Source organism: Phyllostomus hastatus, unplaced genomic scaffold, assembly GCF_019186645.2.
Source record: "Phyllostomus hastatus isolate PE091 unplaced genomic scaffold, TTU_PhHast_1.1 phas_scaffold_129, whole genome shotgun sequence".
Taxonomy (NCBI): domain Eukaryota; kingdom Metazoa; phylum Chordata; class Mammalia; order Chiroptera; family Phyllostomidae; genus Phyllostomus; species Phyllostomus hastatus.
Window position 1 is genome coordinate 8,128,600 of NW_025334009.1, and position 20,909 is coordinate 8,149,508.

The following is a 20,909-nucleotide window of genomic DNA, read 5'->3' on the forward strand; positions in this document are numbered from 1 at the left end:
CAGACGAGAAGGGGAGGCAGGGTTCTCTCCTAGGAAAATCACTGGACAAAAAAGGCGGGATTAAGTTTGGCACCACGGGGGCCGGGCCTCCCTTTGATGCTTACTGTGCAGTCCATTCTGAATTAGCGTCGGAGTCAGGCTGCGTTTCCCCGCCTGCCCACTCCCCCCCCCTGCCCCCCGCAGCGCCACCGCCTGTGCCTGTGACCGCGGACGAGGCCCTGAGTGCCCGGGGCTGTGGGCGCGGTGGCCAAGGAAGCGGCGGGTCTCCCGCGCCAGCACTCGGCTGTGGAACGTTGTGCCACTTTCCTCGTGGGTGACCCGGCAGGGAAGGCGTGGCCTCTGTTGGCCACGTTAGCAGAACAGCAGCCACGCTGTCAAGAGTTTAGGGGAAGGCTGCTCTTCAGACCACGGGGATCCACATTCCCCACCTGGAGACGCAGGGAAGACCTTCCGCCCTCCCGGCACTGTTGACTCCCCGTGTCTCCTGCCCTGCGCTAGCAAGGGTTCGGGGGGCGCTCCGAGGAGGCCCCGGGGGTCGGGGGAAGGGGGTTGGCATTGTGACCTTCTTGCTGGGTATATAAATTGCGCAATGTGGATCGAAAAGGCTCATTGTGTTTTCTTACGGTCTTCGGAGCACGTCAGAATAGCTTACTATGCTGCAGGCTTGGAGTGTTTTGTTTTGTTTTGTAATAAAATATGGATACAGAGGGACTTACAATGTTCCAGTCATAAACGGTTCCATTACACTCTAGGTAATGGAATTCAAATAGTATTGCCCTGCAAAATCAGATGTGGGACCACCAAGAAGATTTTAATATCTTAAAATAAAATTTTGAAATGACAGTAGTAGGACATATGTAAAATTACTTAGAGGAAAAGTCTTTTTGCAGCAACTTAGTAGAATACAGTTAAAAAACAAAACTTTGTGCAGTTTCTTATTCCCTTTGTTTTACCTTCTCCCAAGCTTATGTTAAATGTGGAAATATGGTAGATTTTGTGAGGCGGGAGAAAGTTAGATACTTTCACAAAATGTAATGCCTTTTTTTGTGCATTTTCCAAAGCAATTAACATGGTAGAAACATTTCCAACTTCTCGTGTAACACAAAGGAAAGACTCGCTCTCTTCCCACTTCCAATTTTCCCCTTAAAGGATGGGTCTTCGGGAAAAAAGGTGCTGAAAAAAGAATTATATTCAAGTGTAACATAAAAAGTTGTAAAAACTCAACTCCCCTTAAAACACTTGGGAGACACTTAACTTTGATGGTGCTTTTTTTAATGCAATATTTAGTTAACACCCCATGAACCCCAAGTATGAAATCTAAATTAGATGGGCTAGTTCATTTTTATCTGGCAACTTAGTAATGTAATGTGCATATATTTTGAAATTTTGAGCTGTAGTTGTTCTTTGACCGTAAAGTTAACTGTTGAAGTTCACTCCAGTTCCCTTAAAGTAACGTGAACGATGGTTTCTGTCTGGAGAAACGAGGTTCTGCCCGACACAGACGCTTGGCTCCAGAGGAAGGAGAATCACTTCCTGTGTTCCCGGCGGCCGCGGCCCTGCCCCTCCGCGGGTGCTGGGTGCTGACCGGCCAGCGCTGCTGGTGGTGTGTGTGGGCTTAAGTCGGCTCCGCCAGATGCTGGTGAATAGTCCGTAGTACAAGTGACTGGAAAGCAGGGACTGGCCTTGGACAGAGATTGGGGCTATTCAGAAAATATCCAGAGCTACAAAACTTTTCCAAGGTGCCTGCTCTAGAATCCCCAGCTGGAAAGCGAGAGTAAAGCTCTGGTGGGCAGGCGGCGCAGGCCTGAGCTCGGAGCAGGGTGCCCACGGCAGGCCCCTGAGCGAGGCCGGAGCGCTGGGCCTCGGGACTCTCAGATCCAAGGTCAGACTGCTTCTCCAGCAGACATTTCACGTGCCTTCGGTGCTTCTTAAGCGGCATTGAAACCTGCCACGTTCTGCTTACTGTCTGAAGGAGCAGACTTGGGAGTGACACCTACTTGGTGTGAAGTTGTACATTCTGGTTACAGTTCTTCCGTTGCCAGACTCTTAAATGACACCTTTGAGTGCCTCAAAGGAGCAGGCACTACGTAGAAAATCAAACCCATTTTCAAAATCACAATGTATAGTGCTGGTTTCCTTTACGGCTCTATTCTCATTTGGTGCCTTACCAAGTACAGAAATGATCACTGAGGACTATAATAATGTAACTCAGACCTATGAGCTATACTTAACAAATAAACTTTGTCAGCAAATCAATTTTTAGAAGAGCTAAGATTCTTCTTTTACATCATCGGAGAACTAACTCTGTGACCCGGGAGAGCTCACGGTGGCAACAAGCTGAGTTTTTAGGTTTCCTCGCTCAGGCCAGGAATGTCGGTCCCTAACTCTTGATTTGAAATGGTATCTGGACTTTGCTGGTACTTTTATAGTGAAACTTGCTTTTTCCGTCAGGAATATGTTAATAGTCTCTCACCCCTCCCACCTGGGCCTGGTGGCCCCGCCTCCGACTCCTCCCTCCTGTGCAGCTTCCCCTTGGTTGGCTGCCGCTTGCTCTCCCACGAATAGATGCACCTCCCTTCCGCTCCTGCTCAGACCCTCCGCATCCCCACATTCCCCAGGGGAGGCCTGGCCCTCACCGTGGCCGTCCCCAATCTCCCCGCGCAAGTGCTCTCCTCTCTCCAGGCGTGGAGCTGTGCCTGTTCCCAGGACACCCCGTCTTTGTGCCTGACTCTCTCCTCGCCCTGCTGGTTCCCTCTGTCCACTCATCTCCCTGGAAATGTCTCCTTCTTTTCCAAGGCTCGTGGGTCCCCACAGTGGTGAAGCTAGCCGTCCTTGGGGGCGTGCGCTCCCCGTTTCCGTTGCCGTGTGCTGCTGGCACTGGTCGAGCCCAGAGGGTGGCTCGTTGTCTTGTCCTGTCTGCTTGCGGCAGGAGTGCGTTCAGGAGCTGCCTTCCACCCCTCCACCTGCTGCTCCCGTATCTGCGTGCGTGTTCCCATAGGCGGCGCGTGCACAGCTGCTTGAGGCAGGGCCATTGTCCTGGTGCAGGGCCCTTAGGGACAGGCCCTGCCCGGGGAGTCAGAGAAGTGTGGGGAAGGGAGAGAAGCATTTCCTCTGGGGTTAGGAGACCCACAGTCAGTGTGCGGTCTCCTTAGGGTCCGGGACCTCAACCAGCAGGAGTTCATGGAGCGCAGGCCCCGGTTTCAGGCCGAACTCCGGCACGGAGCAGCCATGGCAGCTGGGGCAGCAGAGGCAGCAGAGCCCCTACTCGTGTCCCTGTCACTAAACCGAGGTCTTGGACCAGGTGTTTCCTGAGGTGCCTGCACAGCTGTGGGGCAACTCTTCCCGCAGAGACCCGTGTGCACACCGCAGTGGGGGCTGCCCCGCCGGGCCGCGCCCCTCGGTGCTCACGTGACAGTCACAGGACCGCTGGCACCGCTGTGTAAATGTCTGTTCCCAGAGGAATCGGGGGTGTTAGTATGCACTTCATCCTCTCTGCTCTAGACTGAACTTTTCAGAGGGTACAGCACAGCTCCGTGGGTGACCAGGGACGTAAGGAGGCAGTTTGCTTTGGGGGGGCTTCCAGCACACCCGTCTTCAGAGTGCACTCTGCGGGTCTTGGCTGTTGAATTGGGTGTCCTGTGATCCATCACAGAAGCCCCTCGGAGTCATCAGCACCTGGTGCTGCCGTCAGCCCCGCCCCGCGTGTGCTGGGGACAGTTCTTCCCGTGCTGGTAACTCACAGCACAGCAGTGGGACTGCGGTCTGAAAATCGGGGGCAAACAGGCGGTGAAGGCTCGCTCCCTTTTTGCCTCTAACTCTTCAGTGTTGGCTCACAACATTTAAAACTGTGTCTCCAACAGCGTGGCCGTGGTCCGTGGGAACCACACGCCCCGAGACTGGTAAATGAGCCGACCGTGGTGGGTGGACGCATTTGCGCGCCAGCGCCTGTGCTGTTTCCGTCGTGTCTCGGGGCAGCGAAGGCTCGGACTCAGCGCGGGCCGATCCGAGGGCGGCCTGCCCAGGACGGGCAGACGCAGCCCCGCGGGAGCAGCCGGTGCCCGGCAGCTGGTGCCCGGCTGCAGGACTGGTGAGGCGGTGCCGGGAGACGGCCCTGAGCGGGTGCCGTGGCACATGGGGTTCTTCCTGCCCCCCCGAGAGCTGCATTTACGCCACCGTGAAGGGTCCGTGTGGATCACCGCGCCAGAGCCGCCTTCACACCGACGGCGTCCGCTTCAGCGCGATGCTGCTCTTCTCCTCCTTCTCCACGACACACTCTCAAGAATGGTTGATACGGTTGTTCCACCCAAACGGCCGTGCCACTTGAGGTAAATTAGAGGGAAATTGTTCTCTTCAGGCCCAAAGAAGTAGGTAATCACCTTTGGCAAAGTAGCTGATGAAAATACAGCAAGAGCAGATAAATGTATCAATAACTAGGCAATGGTAGATGTACATTTAAATTTGAAATTCTAGTTCTTTTTAAAAACTACAAATTAAAAAGCGTTAAGGGGTGGTTTGTAGTTTTCCACAAATTAACAGAAAGCTTTGAATCTTCCTTGAAGTCATAACACAGTGGGTTCACGGAACATCACGGGGACTTCCTGGATGGAGGTGGCCATTCTCACATTACAGCTGGCCTCTTCTTCCCTGGAAACTGCGCCAGGAGTCCCCTGGTTCTCCCTCTGATTAAGATATAGTGCTCTGTTTATCCCAGGATTCCTCCAGGTGGGCGTCCCCCAGGTGGGCATGCTCCAGGTGGGATTGCTTGGAATTTGAGTTAGAGTTCACCAAATGGTAGAGTTTCTTAAAAGTTTTAGCCACCAAAATCCTGCAAAACCAGGAGCGGTTTGCCTAGAGAGCCGAGTAACACACGGGAATTGGGTTTTCTTAAGATTGGAAAAGGTTAGATCAATTTGCAATGGAAATTATGGCACAGATCCGAAACATTTTCTAAATCTTCGTTTACTTTAAAGCATAAGAAGTCTGGAGATAATTTCTGCTTGAATGCTTCATGTATTCAGTGCATCAAGGATGTGGCATCAGTAGTTTCTACCTTAAACGCTGTGTTAATTTTCTATTGCTCCATAACAAATGAGCCCAAGCTTAGTATTTTATTATAGCGATGTAACTTATTCTGTCCGTTTCTGTGGGTCGGGAGTCTGGGCACCGCTGAATGGGAGACCCAGGGCCTCCAGGCTGCAGTGAAGGCACCGGCCAGGGCCCTGGTCTCATCAGAGCCTCGACCGGACAAAGGTCTGCTCCAGGACTCTGCAGGGCTGGGGGGCGCCTCTGTGCCCGGGGGTGAGCCGTGGCTTTTCTGTGCACAGGACGCCCCCTGTGCTGAGCACTCACGGTTTGCGCAGTCCAGGGTTTGGGGCTGGTGCGGCAAGTGGAGGAAGAACTGTGCCAACCACTGGCTGGAGCACTGAGCGGGGCGGAGGAGAGGCTCTGCAGAGCACCTGCGTCCCACTGGAGAACCACCCTCCGGGACAGCGCCGAGGCGTGTTTCTCAGTTAGCCTGGGGAGACGACATGCACCTACGCAGGCCCACCTTGTTGTATCTCGCTTTGCTGTGTTGCTCTTCACAGCTGCAGTTTGCACAAACTGCAGGCAATGCTCTCGACCAGCAAAAGGCTACAACTTGCTTTATTGTGATACTCGCTTTACCGAGATACTTGATTTACTGAGATACTCGCTTTCTTACGGGAGTCCGGAACCAAACCCGCATATCTCCGAGCTGTGCCCGCAGTCACCTGTCCCGCCCCAGCACTCACCTGGGGCTGGCTTATGGTCCCCAGGGTGCTGGCGGGGCGCCACGGTGACAGGGCCAGGATGCAGGCGGGCAGCTGTGGGATGGAGAGCACAGGCCAGGGTGCGGCCTCGGAAGGGGCGGGGCTCCCTCAGCCTCCAGCAAGCTGACACTGTTTCTGCAGCACACTTCGGAGAGGCTCCCAGGGCAGGCGACCACCCAGGGCATGGAGCACTCAGGGGCCCGGCGCAGAGGTACCAGTAATAACCGGTATACCCTAGGGCCCACGCGGAGGTAACGATCACCAGATCCGGGCGTGGCGCCCTCTGCAGGCAGAGGGTGGAAGACAGGTCCACGGGGCCAGGGGCGTCAGGTGCATCAGCAACGTGCAGGTGTGTGTCATTCTTTCCGACACCGTGTCTTTGTGAACTGTCTTATCATTTTTAGTGGCAAGAGTGGTACTTCATGGATTTATGAGAATTACATATTTTTTTTTGTTTGCGTTGGTTTGCTTTAAGGAAAACTAGCAGATGAGCAGAGGCGTCAGGCGACCCACTGAGTTTTGTAGCCGCTGAGCTGAGGGAAAAGTCTACCCGGGGGGGTGTTCGAGGCTCCGGTCCCCAACCAGCCTGTGCCCATGGCGCCTGCTTTCACCCTGGACACAGGGACCACCCTCCCAGACCCACCTTCCTCCTCAGTAGAACTGAGGGGGGCAGCACCTTCTCGGAACCACGGTGCAGACGGAGGACGCCTGGCACTCACCGACCCCAGAGTAACCGTGCGTCTAAACCTGCATCTGAAACCCTGACGGCCTTTCAGGCGCGTCTGAGGCCGCCAGGGAAGGCCAGAAAGCTTGTCTCACTGATCCCCCTGCTGCACCAGTGCCGCACCTGTCTCCGTGTGCGGAGAGGACTCCGTCCTGCAACCAGGATGAGAACACCGTCCTGTCGGGCCGTCGCAGCGTCCGTCTGTCCATTTTTCCAGCTTGAAAGCGGTCCGGGTATGTTGTAACAGTCCGCTGTGCCCGCAACAAACTGAACCGTGAAGCCGCTGGTCTGTGACATGATTGAACGAACAAATTAAAAGTGCGTGTGCGCAGCCCGCTCCAGACGGAGCAGAGGGCCTGGCGGCAGGAGCTCGGCAACAAGAGAAGAGAGTCTTGACCTATGTTTGTGGCAGATTTTTGTGTTTGCTATTCCCCTTCCTTTTTGAAAAACATTGAATGTGTCACGGCACACAGAGGGATGCAATGGCAGAACTGTAGCCTAGGTGGGAACCTGACGTTGCAGAGCTTTCTTCTTTCTTCTGAGCCGGACCTCTGTGCTCCCGTGGACCGTGCACGGTCTCGGACGCTGGGAGGCGCCATCTCGCACGATGACGCTGGTGCCCTGGCAGTGCCTCCGTGAACACTGTGGCCAGCTTGTCTTACTCCCACTCCCGGTGGGGGGAGGGGCATGCTACAGAATCTAAAAATCAAAAACAAAAAAAACCACCAAACCAAGGGAAAAAAAACAACCCAAAATACAAGAGTGCACAGGACCACGATTACACACACTTTAGGACAGAGTCCAGCGCTCCTGAGCACGGACTGGACGTTAGAAATGCACCCACACGCGCACTTCTGTTCTAGAGCGCAGACAGAGATGGCGAAAGATGGCGAAGGGAAAGGAACCCGCGGGTGGTGGTGGTGTCCCTGCTCCGTGGGGCCGTGCCCCTGCTCCCCACACAGAGCAGGGGGCCGAGCTGTTCTCCAGACACATCCGGCCTCACAGATGGCACAGAACGAAAAGCAGGAGAACCTGCTAGAAGACTGCCCTGGGGGGTGGGGGGTGGGGCGTCTCGCTGCACCACCAATCCCCGCCCCGGGGCTGGAAAGGCTGCGGCGGAGCTCAGCTGCCACGCCCGGCACATGCCCCTTCCTCTCCACTGGGCAGGAGTAGAAAGGGTGGCGAAACCCTAGTTTCCTGAGATCAAAACACTCGTCTTAGAGAGAGCCGCAGAGGAGCGTGCCTCCTTTGAACGCCAACAAGTCTGGCACCGAGGGAGGTGGGGGCGACAGTGGCTGAGAGCCAAGCCCCCTGCATTTGCATCCTAAGACCTCAGCTTAGCAGCTGCGGGCGTGTGATGGACCCGTGGCACGGGTCAGCTGCTGCACCTGTGCAGCGGGAAGCACGGGGCGGGGAAGGAGGGGAGGGACGCCGGGCACCCCGGGCGCCAGCACAGGCAGCCTCCAGCTGGCCGTGGCCGAGGCCGCGGCTCTCCGGTGTGGTGGTCACGCCTCTGGGCTTTCTCCGCCAGGCCAGCGTGGACAGTGATGCCGTCAGTGCGGAAGCCCGTGCACACAGAAGGGGTTCTTTGTCATTGTTCTCTACACATTCTAGCTGACTTTCTGGCCAGGAGAGAAGGCCCAGGCCCTGACATTTTAGAGGGGATTAAACATTCCTGTGCAGGATGGAAAAAATCCAAGGAGGAAGCCAGGAAAACAAATGCCCTGAAAAGGCTCAGGGTCAAGAGGTGAGAGTGGAAGAATCCGACACAAGGGAAAAGAAAAATGCCGAGCTGCTGGTGGTGCGTGCGCGGCAGGGAGGCTTCCCGTCGAGGGCAAACCTGGGCTTTCTGGAGGAGGGGGCTGGACGAGAGGGCAAAGGTCAGGTCAGAGGAAGCCTGCTCCTGCCCACCGGGCGCCCTGATGCCTGGGGCTGGGGGGTGCGGGGCACCCGGGGACCCAGGCTCACGGCCCAGCTGCCGAGCAGGAAGGACCTGTTGCGTCTGCACCTCCTTCCAAGACGTGAGAGCAGATCTGCCGCTTATCAGCCCTCCCCGTCCCCCTGAACTTCCCCGTTCTCATGAAAATGAAGTGTGATAGGAAAAACCAGTCACCGCACCCTGCGCCTGCTCCCGCCTCTCCCGCCCCGCAGTGTTCCTTCTCTAGCAGCTCAGGCCCTGGGCCGGTGTCGGGAGCAGGGTAACCAGGGGCTGGTGGGGTGCGCACAGCCCGCTCCACTGCCTTACACGGGAAAGAGACCTGGAGATGGAGGAGGGGCGTGAGGGCTTCACTCGGGGGAGGGGAAGGAGAGGGGCACCGGGGGTCAGCCACCGCGTGGGGCCAGAGCGAAGCTGGGTGTTGTTTCTTGCTGGAGGTCCAGGCTGCATAACCGAAAAGGAAGGCCGGTACGAGAACCAGCTGCACGGAATGTCGAAGACCGTGCTTTGGGATTCTGAGTGAGGCTTAAAGTATGGGAGTGTAACAACCCATAGAAAGTACCACAATGCACATGAAGAATGAACTTGTCAAAAAAAAAACAAAAAACGGGCCAGTGTAATCCAGAGAACTTCACATTGTAATTTACGGGAGAAAAATGACGCCCGGACAAAACTTTCAGGCTAGGAACTCTAAACAGCAGCTCCGGCACGTTTAGTTGAGAAGGCGCCCAGTCACTCCCAGGAGAACGCAAGAGCGATGAGAGTTAGGGACTCTCACGGCCTGGGGTGTCTCGGGGGGCGGGGGGGGGGGCGGCTCCCATACAGAGGGTGGGCGTTGCTAAAGTGCACTCGGAGTGCAGGGTAACAGCAAGCCCCTCGGGGGCCTGCCCGGGTCTGGGGAACAGCCGGGCGACGCCGGGCAGGAACCAGGCCAGCTCTTCCTGTTTTCCCATCCAGTCTCGCTCAGCACGTGGGCTTTCGTGGTCGTGGTCAGAAGGGGGTTGCCGTGCTCTTCCCCACCGCATGTCCAAGGGCAAGGACGAGGGGAAAGGTGGCTCCTCTTCAGAGTCTCGGCGTCAGGGAGGGGAACCTTGCCCAGAAGTCCCCGGCAGCAGACTCGCCCCTGAGCCCCCCTGGCCGGGCTTTACTGGCCAGCTCAGCCCGACCCCCCGCTGGGGAGAGTGAGGAAGCATCTAGCGCCCAGGACTCCCGGAGGGAAAGGGGGTTCTCCCCGGCAGGAGGAAGTGCCGACCCGGTGGGGGAGGGGGAGGGGGCGTTAAGTAGCACCAGAAAGGACTGCATTGCGTTCTGATAGAGGGGTGTTTGCAGTGAGCTCTGGGGGTCAGAGAGATGCGCCCCCAAAGGGAGACATGTGACGTGAGACGGAAGGACGAAAGGGAGGGTGGCGGGTGCACTGGTGGAGGCGTCAGTGATGTGGGCAAAGGAGAGGCCAGCGTTTAATCAGAACAAATGGGAGGTTTCACGTTTAAGTGTTTTTTTAAGTCAGTCACAGGGAAGTAGAGACACAAGAAAACCCTGACCAAACGAAGCGCGTGTGGGAGGAGCAGGCCCGCCTCCCTGGCTGCAAGGTCAGGGGCGCAGAGACTGCCCCTGGAGTAGGGGAAGCTGGAGTAACCATGGCCGGCCACAGCAGGGGAGCGGAGGGCCGCGACCCCAGGCCTCCGGGTGCAGCCCGGACTCCTCCCCAGCCTGGCCTGTCTCTGGGTCTTCCCACCGCCTTCACTCCGTGCGGTCACACTGCCAGTGCTCAGAAAGTCCCTTTTGGTGGCTGCTCTGCAGACACCTTCCTCCCTCAACTCGGTCAAGTGCTTGCTTCCTCGGCCTTTCCTGACCTGCAGTCCTCGGACCCCTGATCCCCTGACCCCGATCCCCACGGCCCCCTGGTCCCAAGGAGAACCACTCCCTGTCTCCTCGTGTCCCCACCGAGCTCCTGCCCAGCGCCTACCAGCCCCTCAGCCCTGCACCTCTGGCTGCCGGGCTCACGCTGTGCTTCGAGGGGCTTGGAGGACCCCTGGTGTCTGCAGAGCACCGGCCTGGACAGTAGGTATCCACGACAGTCCGTTGGCCTAACAGATTAGTAAGAGAACGTTCCACTGTGTTCTGGGCACCCTGAGCGCACAGTCTGTTTCCGACTCGGAGGCACCCTGGGGTGGTGTTCGGACCCGATTCCGACGGCGCAGGCCCGCGGTGGGGCCCCAGCTCCTGTCCTGGCATGGGCTCTCGGGCGACGCTGCAACTTCCTCTGAGCCCCTGCACAGCACCGCGGCACCGCGGGGCCGGCCAAAGGGCACTGTGGGGGGAGGCGGGGGGCCTTCCAGGCCGGGTCAGGGTCCAGCCCAGGTGTGTCCACCTGGTGGCCCAAGGCCCAGGCGTCCCCCGCAGTCACCCAGGACCCACTGCTCATTCCTCATGGCAGGTGGCACGGTCAGCCCGGCGGTCAGCACCCATGGCAGGGTCAGCGGGGCCTCGACTTCCCTGAGGGGGAGACGTCCCCCCAAGGGCAAGAATGAGGATTGCTGGCAGAAGTCACCCCCGTGCTGTGCTTTGGGTGGTGGGCGTTGGCACCCGGGAGGGCTCTGCCTGGCAGGAGCTGCCCTCGTCGTGGGGAGGCCTCTCGGCTCCGACTCACCCTCTGCCAGGCCCTGTTCCATCTCCGTCCAGTGCGCTTCCCCCTGTGGCCGGCCGGCCATCCCTCCCTCCCTCCCTCCAGCGGCGGCCGTTTGGGTGGTGGGGGGCGGCTGGCCTTGCTGGCGTGTGGAGGAGGCCTTCACACCGATGCCCTTCCATCCTGAAACAGGAGGGGCTCCTTCCCTGCCCGTGGTCCCCGTGCCCTTTCCTTTCAGCCGACCCGAGCGAGAGCCTTTCTCCACGTGCTTTGCCGCGCGAGAACTTCTCAGAATGCCCGGTTCAAGGGGCAACAATATACGCGTACCCACAACCCGGTGCCGCTGCCTGGTTGCTTGGTGCAGGCTTGTTTGTCGGGCGTGTCCCACACAGCTCACTGGTGTGCCTCCCCTCCCAGGGCCGCCGACGTGCGCCGGGGCGGCTCTGGGTTTGGCTCGGTGCCCAGAGTCACTTCTCGGCCCGGCCTCGTGCTCCTGAAACATCCGTTCCAGCTCCTCCCGACAGAGCGGCCTGCAGGTGCAGGTCATCCGGGGCGGCGGGCAGGCTTCGTCCGTATGTGACGACTCCCGCCGCCCTGTCAGCAAACAGTGTGCATGCCTCTTCTGCTTCGGGCCTCACACAGGGGGTTGAACTCAGCACCCATGCGATGGAGCAGCTCCTGTTTCTGGGCAGGGCAGCTCGGAGGTGGAGAACGGGCACTTGGGACCTCGTGGCTTCGGGCCGGGAACCTTGGTCTGCTGAGAACTTTCTGCTTTCTGGAAAGTGTGTGACGGGAGCAGAGAAGGGAGCCACGGCTGGTCTCAGAGCACAAAAGACAGCCGCGTTTTTAGACTTAGAAGCAGTGACTTGAACTCCAGGTGGAGCTGGAGTGAAGAGAGTGTGGGGACCAGCTCCTTTTCAGCGGTGACTTTCGGAGCCGGGAGCATTTATTTCCCTGCTCCTGCCGGGCAAGCTCCTCCGGCTGCGTTTTGCAGAGAGAACCACAACATCCTGGTCCTGGCTTTTATTCTCTTTCTGAACTCCCAGACAACTTTCTTTCCCACAAACACAGCTGCATCCGGTGGTACTGGCCTCGCCTAAAGCCCCAAGGACACCCACGTTCCCCCGTGTCGTGGCAGGTTCTGGCCCGTCTCACAGCATGGCCTACGCTGCGTTTGGACAAGTGTGGGAGAGTGTGGGAGCTGGTTCAGTGGAGTGGGGGGACAGCCCTGAGGTGGGGCTGGGAGGTGTGGGGTGTGCTTGGTGGGTGCTGTCGATGGGACCCAGTAGCAGACTGAAGGTGGGAGGGGCCCGGAGGCAGCCACAGGTCCCTGGAGGTCTGGGTCTCGGTAGGGGGCCTGGGGGTGGTCCTGAGATGGGGAGGCAGGGTCAGAGCACTGGCCAGTTCGGTTGTCTGCAAGCGTCTGCATTTTGTCAAATGTTAAAGTGAGCCGGCCAAGCCCTCCAGAGGGAGAGGCCCTGGGGGTAAGCACCTTCTGGGACAGCCTGGGGGACTCTGCTCTGCGCCGTCCTGCCCTCCACCCGCGGCTCTGGGCCTGCGGAGCCTGATGCACTGCCAGGCCGGGGAGACCCTGCGTCCCTTGTCCTTCCGTTAGGGTGTGTTCAGAACCCTGCTGCCCGAGGTGCGTGCTCACCTCCAGGTCTGACGACGAAAGCCGTCTTTGTGAGAGTGTGGTGCTTCAGAAGGCCCTGCTTCCCTCCCCTTCCCCCCAGCCACGGGGCCCTCGCTTAATGCTGCTCTGATCCTAGCCGTTGGGTTGGCCAAAAAGTTTGTTTGGTTTCGTTTTCCCATATGATGGCTCTAGTCGCACTTAGCTGTCTTTGACTTAATTCGAAACAATTTTGTTAGATTCTATTGTGACAGCTGTCATATCAGCGTGCATTTAAAAAAACATATCAAAATTGGTGTAGCCATTTCAATATTGAAGGTGGAAGAAAATAAGCAACATTTTTGGCATATTATGCTTTATTAAAATTTCAAGAAAGATAAAAACATAACTGAAATGCAAAATAAAAATTTGTGCGGAGTGTGGAGAAGGTGCTGTGACTGATCGAACGTGTCAAAAGTGGTTTGAGAAGTTTCATGCTGGAGATTTCTCGCTGGACGAGGTTCCACGGTCGGGCGGACCAGCTGAAGCTGACAGCGATCACACTGAGACATTGAGAACAATCACCAGGAGAGAGCTGACAGGGTCAAAATACCCACACCAATGAAGTTATTGGTGAGCGTGAAACACGTGCCTTTTGTTTTACGGAAAAACCACGCGGACTTTCTGGCCCACCCAGCAAGACCTCACGCCCGTGGCTTGGCCTCGTCGGCGACCCGGACGGAGAGGCCCTTGCCAGGCCTCGGGGGCACAGCTGTGCGGGAGGGAGGCTCCGGTGGGTTTCCTTCCTTCCTGCGCGCCCCGCTCCGCGCCGGGCACAGCTGGAGGAGCGGCCTCCTTCCGGGCAGCGGTTCACCCTCACCCGCTGCCTCGGAGTCACCTGGAGGAGCCCGCGAAGCCCGGGCCACGCTCAGCCTCAGCAGAGCAGAACGGAGGGGCGGGGCAAGCAAGGAGGCTGGTTGCCTCGCTCTCCCACCAGGCCTGTGCACCTGCGGCTCGGAGGGGCGGCGGGGGGGGGGGGGGGGACCCCAGGCCCCAGGTGCTGGTGCTGAAACCGAACTGGCCCAAGAAGCCAGGTCCTGCCTGAGCTGCTGCCCCAGGACGGCCAGGCCCCTGAGGCCGCAGCCAGGCCCCCTCCCAGCCGCTGAGAGAGCCCCTCCCTGTAAGGAGTGGGAGACGAACGCCCAGTCTCTTTCTGTCCTCAGACGGGAGTTGGGGGGGTGGCCTTCTGTGGGTTGTTGCCGCTTTGCGGGGGAAGAGCTGACGGAGGAGTCGCTAACAGGTTCCAGCTGGGGCAATAATGCAGTCAGTCGGTTGTGATTTCCTGCCTGCTGTGAATGGGAGAGTCCCCATGCGGATGGTGGCCAGCCAGGGAGTGTCCGCTCTGCCCAGAGCCGGGGGAGGGAGGTCCAGGGGCCGTCCTCAGCCCGGGAAAGCACTGCAGGTCTCGGAGAACACCCCGGCACTTGTCTGGAAAGGGGACGGGCTGGGAGTTCCTCCTCAGGTTGGGCCGCTGTTTGGCCAGCACACTTCATGATTGTCAGGTTCCTGTTGTAACCGTTAGTAATCAGGGTGCAGAAAACCAGTCCGTGCTTTTTAAAGAGTCATTTGGAACATGAGTGTTTTAATGAGTCACAAGTTGGGGGAGATTTCGTCCTCCACCTGATGCTCTTTGCAGGAAAGAAGTCGGCACTGTTCCCCTGCTTCTGGGTTTAATGAGGTTTTCCTGTGAGAGCCCCAAAGAAGCCAATTTTGCTTTAAGGGGATAAACCCCCAGGCAGGGCAGGCAAAGAGGAGCCAGAGAGCTGAGCTGGTCCAGCCCAGGCCAGCGGGCTGGACCCCGCCCCCAACCACAGCCGGTCCGGGAGCCAGCCTGCCTGTTTGCTGCGCAAGCCCCCTGTGGAGGGTGGGAGCCCGCCCACCCCTGAGGTGCCGCCACTTGGGCTTGCCGGGCTCACCCGTGTCCTGTGTTCTCTCAACAGCAAATGAAGCTTGTGGCCGAGAACCTGAAGGAGGACGGGCAGGACGGAGGCAAGAAGGCGACGGCGACCTGAGCGCCGGCAGAGGGGGCCCCGGCACGGCGTTGCGGCTCCGGCCCAGACCCGGGGCTCGGCCACACGGAGCAGCTCCCCCACGGCAGGCGGCAGGCGGCCGGCAGCCAGGCCCCTGCTCCCGGCTGTTCCCCACCCCCACCCTGCCCCAGCCCCACACTCCACTCCACACGCCTGGCCTTGCTCCAGAGCCACCGCTGCCCTCCTGAGCGTCTCGGGTGGGCGGTGCCCCTCACGGTGACAGGTGACAGTCACACCCACACCCGGCGCAGCCCAGGGACCCATGGAGTAGGGTGGCGGGCTGGGGTGTGAGCTGTTCTGAAGGGTGAAGGGTTCACACAGGGCAGCGTTTGCAATGCCCAACGACTCTGCCTCATTCCTGGTTCTACTCTGCAGTAAGTTATGGCACTCTGTCAGCAGAAGCAGCAGTAACTGAGCTATTAAAGGCAGCACGCTCTTGTCCGACTCTTATTTCCGTGCGTGGACGGAGAGGGCCCGCTGGGTCCTGGGCTCGGGGAGTTCACTGGTGGTGGTGGAGCCTGAGGCGCGGAGCTGAGCGTGGGGCCGGCCCCCCCCCCCCGGTGCTCCTCCCAAAGCCTGCAGTTGGAGCTCGGGCAGTCCTCGGGGGGCTGTACTGCCCCTGGAGCTGGCCCCTCGAGCTGCTTCCACGCACAGGGAAGCCAGCCAAGGGCCAGCTGCCACACCTGGCACCAGGTGTGGGCTGAACCTGCAGGGGGGGGCCGGTCTTGGCCAGGGGTGCTGTCCCCTCCCTAGCTGTGCCCGCGGGGCTGTGCCTCCTCACAGGCACAGCAGCCGTGCGAGCCCCCGGGTACGGCCCTGCAGGCACCAGGCAGCGACTGGAGCTGGGCTGCTCGCCCCGTGGCCGAGTCCTGAGGACCACCTGCCAGGGCAGGGCCCGGCTCCCTCCTCCTGCCCCCTGTCCCACCTCCGCCCCGTGAAGCAGCCAGCCCTTCCCCCAGGGCCCACGTCCTTCACAGCTGGGACACCGCGGACGGCGGGCACTTCTGCTCCGAAAGCGGTGGGCGCCTCAGCCACCCGGGGAGGACGGGACGAGCAGGGAGGGACTGAGGGGCCTCAGGTTCAGCCCTGTCCCCTTCCCTCAGCAGCCCAGCCCCCGGCCTCCCTGCGCATCAAGATGGGGGTCGCTTTGGCGGCCCTTTCGGGCATCACGTTTCTGGGAGCCGCAGCTGGCCGTTCATCTGCCACTCCTGGCTGGTCCGTTGGCCCTGCCGACCACTGCGCTGGCCAGCACACCCTGGCCCTGCTGGGCGCGAGGCACTCTGCGGCACACGTGCACATTCAATGGTTGATCCAGCCTCAACCAGTGCTTTCCAGAACGTGCTCTCGCTCGAAACACCAGTGGACGGTCGCCGCCCCTGGGGTCCTGCCCCTGCGCTGCCTCCCAGCCCCAGCCCTGGAGCCTGTGTTCTGGGGGCCTGGGGGCCCAGTCCTGTCCGTGTCCCCTGGTCACATGAATGCAGTCCGTGTGAGGCGAACCCATCCACTCGTCTCCTTGCCCGGGGGCTCACAGCTGCCTCGGGGCCGGCAGCCTCTCCCAGGTGGCCCTCTGCGCCCCTGAGGTGCCGGCACAGAGCCCGGGCTCCCTGCGCTTGTGACTCGTTCCCAGAAGCTTCCCTCTGCCCTTCCTGAGCCTGGCCAGGCAGAGCCATAGACTTAACCAGCACGAGGCCAGTCACGCGGAGGGGACGGGGACCCCTGGGGGCAGCAGGGACACCCAGGGACCACCTCTACGGGGGGCAGCCTGGGGCCCCAAGAAGGAGGAGGGTGGGTGTGGGGTGGTCAGGCTGGGCCAAGAGGGAGGTTAGCAGGAAGGGAGTGCTACATGGGTCCCTTAGGCCCCCAGTTCTCCCCGGTGTCCCAGCACTCGGCGTGGGCGGCATCCAGCTGGTGGCAGGGGCTCAGAAGCGGCAGTGGGAGGAACAGCTCCATACCTTGCAGTTCTTACCATCTTGACGGAACTGGGGGAGACATCCAGGATGATGCCACCTCCCCCCACCACCCATACCCTAGCCCTGGCCTCACGCATGTGAGGAGGGTGCTGTCCTCACGTTATCAGTGTGTGGGCCTCCTGTGACCAACTGGAAAACGGGGCAGGGCTTGTGGCCCAGGCGTTGCTGGCAGGTGGCTCACAGAAATCCCAGCCTTGCTTTCTCAGTGCTGTGGACTTCCTCGGGGGGCGGGGACAACAGCCCCAGCCCTCCCGGTCACAGGATTCTGCCAGCCCATTGCCATCCCCTGTTTACACCCTAGAGCTGAGGCCCAGGCAGGAGGATGCTGAAGGGGCGGAGCTGGGCAAGTCTACGCCTACTGACCCTGTTTTGGGGGTACCCCGCCCCCCACAAAGCTCTAAAAGCCCCAGGCTGCAGGGCCAGCCCAGGTGGGAGGAGCTTGCAGGCCAGCCCAGGTGGGAGGAGCTTGTGGGCCAGCCCAGGTGAGAGGAGCTTGCAGGCCAGCCCAGGTGGGAGGAGCTTGCAGCCGAGCCCTCACACTGCAGTGATGCTTGTACCAGGAAGACACTGAGGAGCGCTCAGTAATTAACCAGGGGCGGCCCAGTGTGTGGACATGAAACATACCTCCCCTTCGCACCACCGTCTGGCTAGAAAAATGGAAACCACCTCTGTCTCCACCCTAATGGGGACCCGAAAGCCACCTAAAGTAACCTCTGCTCCTCCCAACCCTGGAACACCAGGCAGAAAGCTGGCACCCGCCACAGAGAGGGAGCAGCTCCGGAATCTGCAGCCTCTGGGGGCGCACCGATGAGTACACACCTGTGAGGAAGCCACCGGGGGCCGGAGAGAGAACCCCCGGGAAGCAGTAGGCTCGTCCATGCGCAGAACTCACACAGAGCTGGGAACAGCTTCTGCGAGTGCTTAGGTGGGCACTGCCTCGGTGGGAGGCCACTCCGCCTAGAGACGGCTCTGGGTCTGCCCTGAGACTTTAAAAGCAAAACCCCAAGGATCCACCTGAGTCCAGGTAACTATCCAGCAGAACAAGATCCAGCTCCTCTTACCTGAATGCAGAATTCAGCACTCAGCAATGTAAAATTCTGTGTCCCGCACTGCACTAAAAAAAAAAAAAACAACCCAGCCGTCTGCCTAGAATTCTCTACCCAGTGGAAATATCCTCCAGGAATAAAGTAAAAATACTTTTTCGGACAGGCAGGCTGACAGAGCGTGTTGCCGGCAGACCCGCCCGTGAGAAACCCTGAAGGTCTACCGGCAGAATGGAACAGCACAGTGAGGGTCCCCACGAGGAAAGGGGAGCGCTGCGAATGACAGAGGTGCAGACGAAATGCGACCTTCCCCTCATGTTTCGTCTTTTAAAAAATAAAGCAACTTGAAACAAAACTATGTATGCATATGTAAAAACAAAACGTGTGACAACAGCACAAAGAACAGGAGGGAAACCTCCAGTTGTAAGGTTCTCACATGCGACACGGAGCAATACTGCTTCAAGGTAGACTGAACGCGGACTCGAGGTCTGGCCGGAAAAAGCCCAGCCATTGTTGATACAAGGGGAATGGTCTGTACAATGTCAATGTAGCGGGCAGCCAAGGAGAGTGGACTGGAATGCGCGTGTGTGCACAATGACGACTTCACTGTAATAGCCATTAAGTGAGCATGCGTACTGTGTGGTCGTCGCATTCAAAATGACTGAGTGAGTAGAGCAAGGAATCTGCATCAAATTTTGCATAAAGCCTGAACACTCCTCCACAGAAACTTTCTGGATGATCCAGAAGGCAGCAGCTACGGGCACCTGGTGATTGGCAGCTTCATCATGACAATGGGCCCATTCATGCATCATGTCGCATGCAAGAGTTTTTTGGCAAAACATCAAATCACCCAGGTGACTCAGTCCCCCCTACAGCCCAGATGTGGCACCCTGCAACTTCTGGCTTTTCCCAAAATTAAAATCACTTTTGAAAGGGAAGAGATTTCAGACTATTGATGAGATTCAGGAAAATATGATGGGGCAACTGATAGTGATTAGGAGAACAGTGTGAGGCCCCAAGGTGCCCACTCTGAAGGGGACTGAGGTGTCACTGTCCTATGTACAGTGTTTCTTTTATATCTTCAATAAATGTCTCTATTTTTCATAGTACATGGCCGGATACCTTCTGCACAGACCTCATATATCTTCCCTACAGCAAAAAGTAAAAAATAAAGGGGCACAACCAGTAAGCCAATAAAAAGTGCCAGGTTAACCCAAAAGAAGGTAGTAAAAGCAGAAAAAGAAACAAAGAATAGATGAGACAAACAGAAAACAGCTGGAAAGATGGCAGACTTAAACTCAGAACCACCTCACTAATTACACTAAACATAGTCGGCCCAAACACTCCAAATAGGAGGCAAAGATTTGCACATTGGATAAAAAAGCAACACCCAACTATATGCTGTCTACAAACCAAACCCAACCCACTTTAAGTACAAAGACACAGGTTAAAAGTAAAAACATGGGAAAGGATATACTCCCACAAATCAACGAAAGCTACAGCAGCTACATGAATATCACACCAAGGAGATTTCAGGACAAAGAATTCACCAGGATAGCGAGGAACATTTCATAATGGTGGCATGGATCGATTCATCAAGAAAACTTAACAATCGTAAATGGGCATGTACCCAACAACAGAACTTCAAATTTCATGACGCAAAATCCTACCATTATAGTAGGATTTCTACACTCCTCTCTCAGTGACTGAGATGAGGCAGAGAATCAATAAGGATATAGAAGACTGGAGTGGCATTATCAATCAGCTTGAACTAACTGGCATGTTCTATAAAACCGGTCACCAACCACAGCAATTTTCAAGCACGAAAACCTTCACCCACATAGGCTGGCCGTCGGCTGGGCCATACCACAAGTTCAATAGTAAGTTTTAAAAGATCTGAAATACACAAAGCACTATTTCTGACCAAAACAATTACACTTGAAACCAGGGACAGAAACTTATGCGGAAAATCCCAACCACATGGACATTAAACACCTTTCAGGACATGATGGAAAAAAAGGATGGCTAACACCGCTGGATGGGAAACAGACCGAAGAAACATGAGCAAAAGCAAGACCCTTTGAGAGACGTTCACCGTTGTCCAGATGAGCGACGACCGTGTCATGGACCAGTGCCCGTGGGAGGCCGTGAGGGGCCGGTTTCTAAAGTAACCTCTGCTTTAGTGCCGCGTGAGATCTGCGGAGGGATGCATGTGCGGGGGGGCGGGGGGGGGACAGGAAAGACCGCCACCGAGGTCTGGGGCCCGAGCACAACCATCGAAGGTTCAGAGTTGCTGTTTATGAGGCGGAGACCCTGGAGGGTAAGGCTCAGAGGGGGAAGATGGGCAGGAGTTTGGGGAACATTGAGGTGCTTACCAGACCCATCCAAGCAGGAAAGTCAAACACGTAGTTGGCGCCCGGTGCCCCTGGGAGAAACGTGGGCTCAGTGTGTACTTGGGACTCTCTCCATAGATGTCGGACTCCGTGGGGCGGACAGAGTGAGTGCGGGGAGCAGGGATCCAGAAGGGAGCTGCGGGGCATCTCCCGGTTGGAAGTGAGAATGGGAAGCGAGCGACCGGACAGCAGCAGGAGAAGCAGGTCCTGAGTGGTGGGAAGTTTTCAAGGAAGAGGGATCCATTGATCAGCTCACCCAACCCCAATGTGGATCTGAAATTGACCACTGGGTTAGCGGTCCAGGGGGGCTGAGGCTGGGGTGGGGAGTTGAGGAGAAAGGCAGAAAGTGCTAATGGATTTAAGGTTTCTTTCTGGGTTTATGGTAACAGTTGCAAACTCTGAGACTATGCTAAAACCCTCCTTAAACTGTATGATTTAATGTGCAATTTCATCGGTGGTATGGGATTCTATCTCCAAGTCGTTTTTAAACATTGACCACTGGGATTAGCTCGTGGAGGTCACTGCAGATTCCTGGTGCGAAAGCCTGACGGGAAGGGGTCACGGGAGAGTGGGGAAGAGGAACAGAGCGCTGGGCCACCACCGGAGAGAGAACAAGGGGGGTGAGTCGTGTCTGATTTGCCTGCTGTTGGCAAGGACCTGGCAGGGAAGCCAAGACCGACGGTGCGAGGGGATGGCACATCCTCGGGCCGCCCCCGCACAGCCCTGAAG

General features: G+C 57.8%; 1 protein-coding gene across 1 annotated transcript in view; it reads left to right on the forward strand.

The window, feature by feature from the left end:
- ANO10 (anoctamin 10) overlaps positions 1 to 15,211 on the forward strand; it is a 109,571-nt gene extending 94,360 nt beyond the window's left edge. The window contains exon 13 of the mRNA XM_045856861.1: positions 14,685 to 15,211. Coding sequence (XP_045712817.1) covers positions 14,685 to 14,756 — 72 coding nt within the window. The 3' untranslated portion in view covers positions 14,757 to 15,211. The remainder of the gene's footprint in view (positions 1 to 14,684) is intronic.
- The last annotated feature ends 5,698 nt before the right edge of the window (positions 15,212 to 20,909 follow it).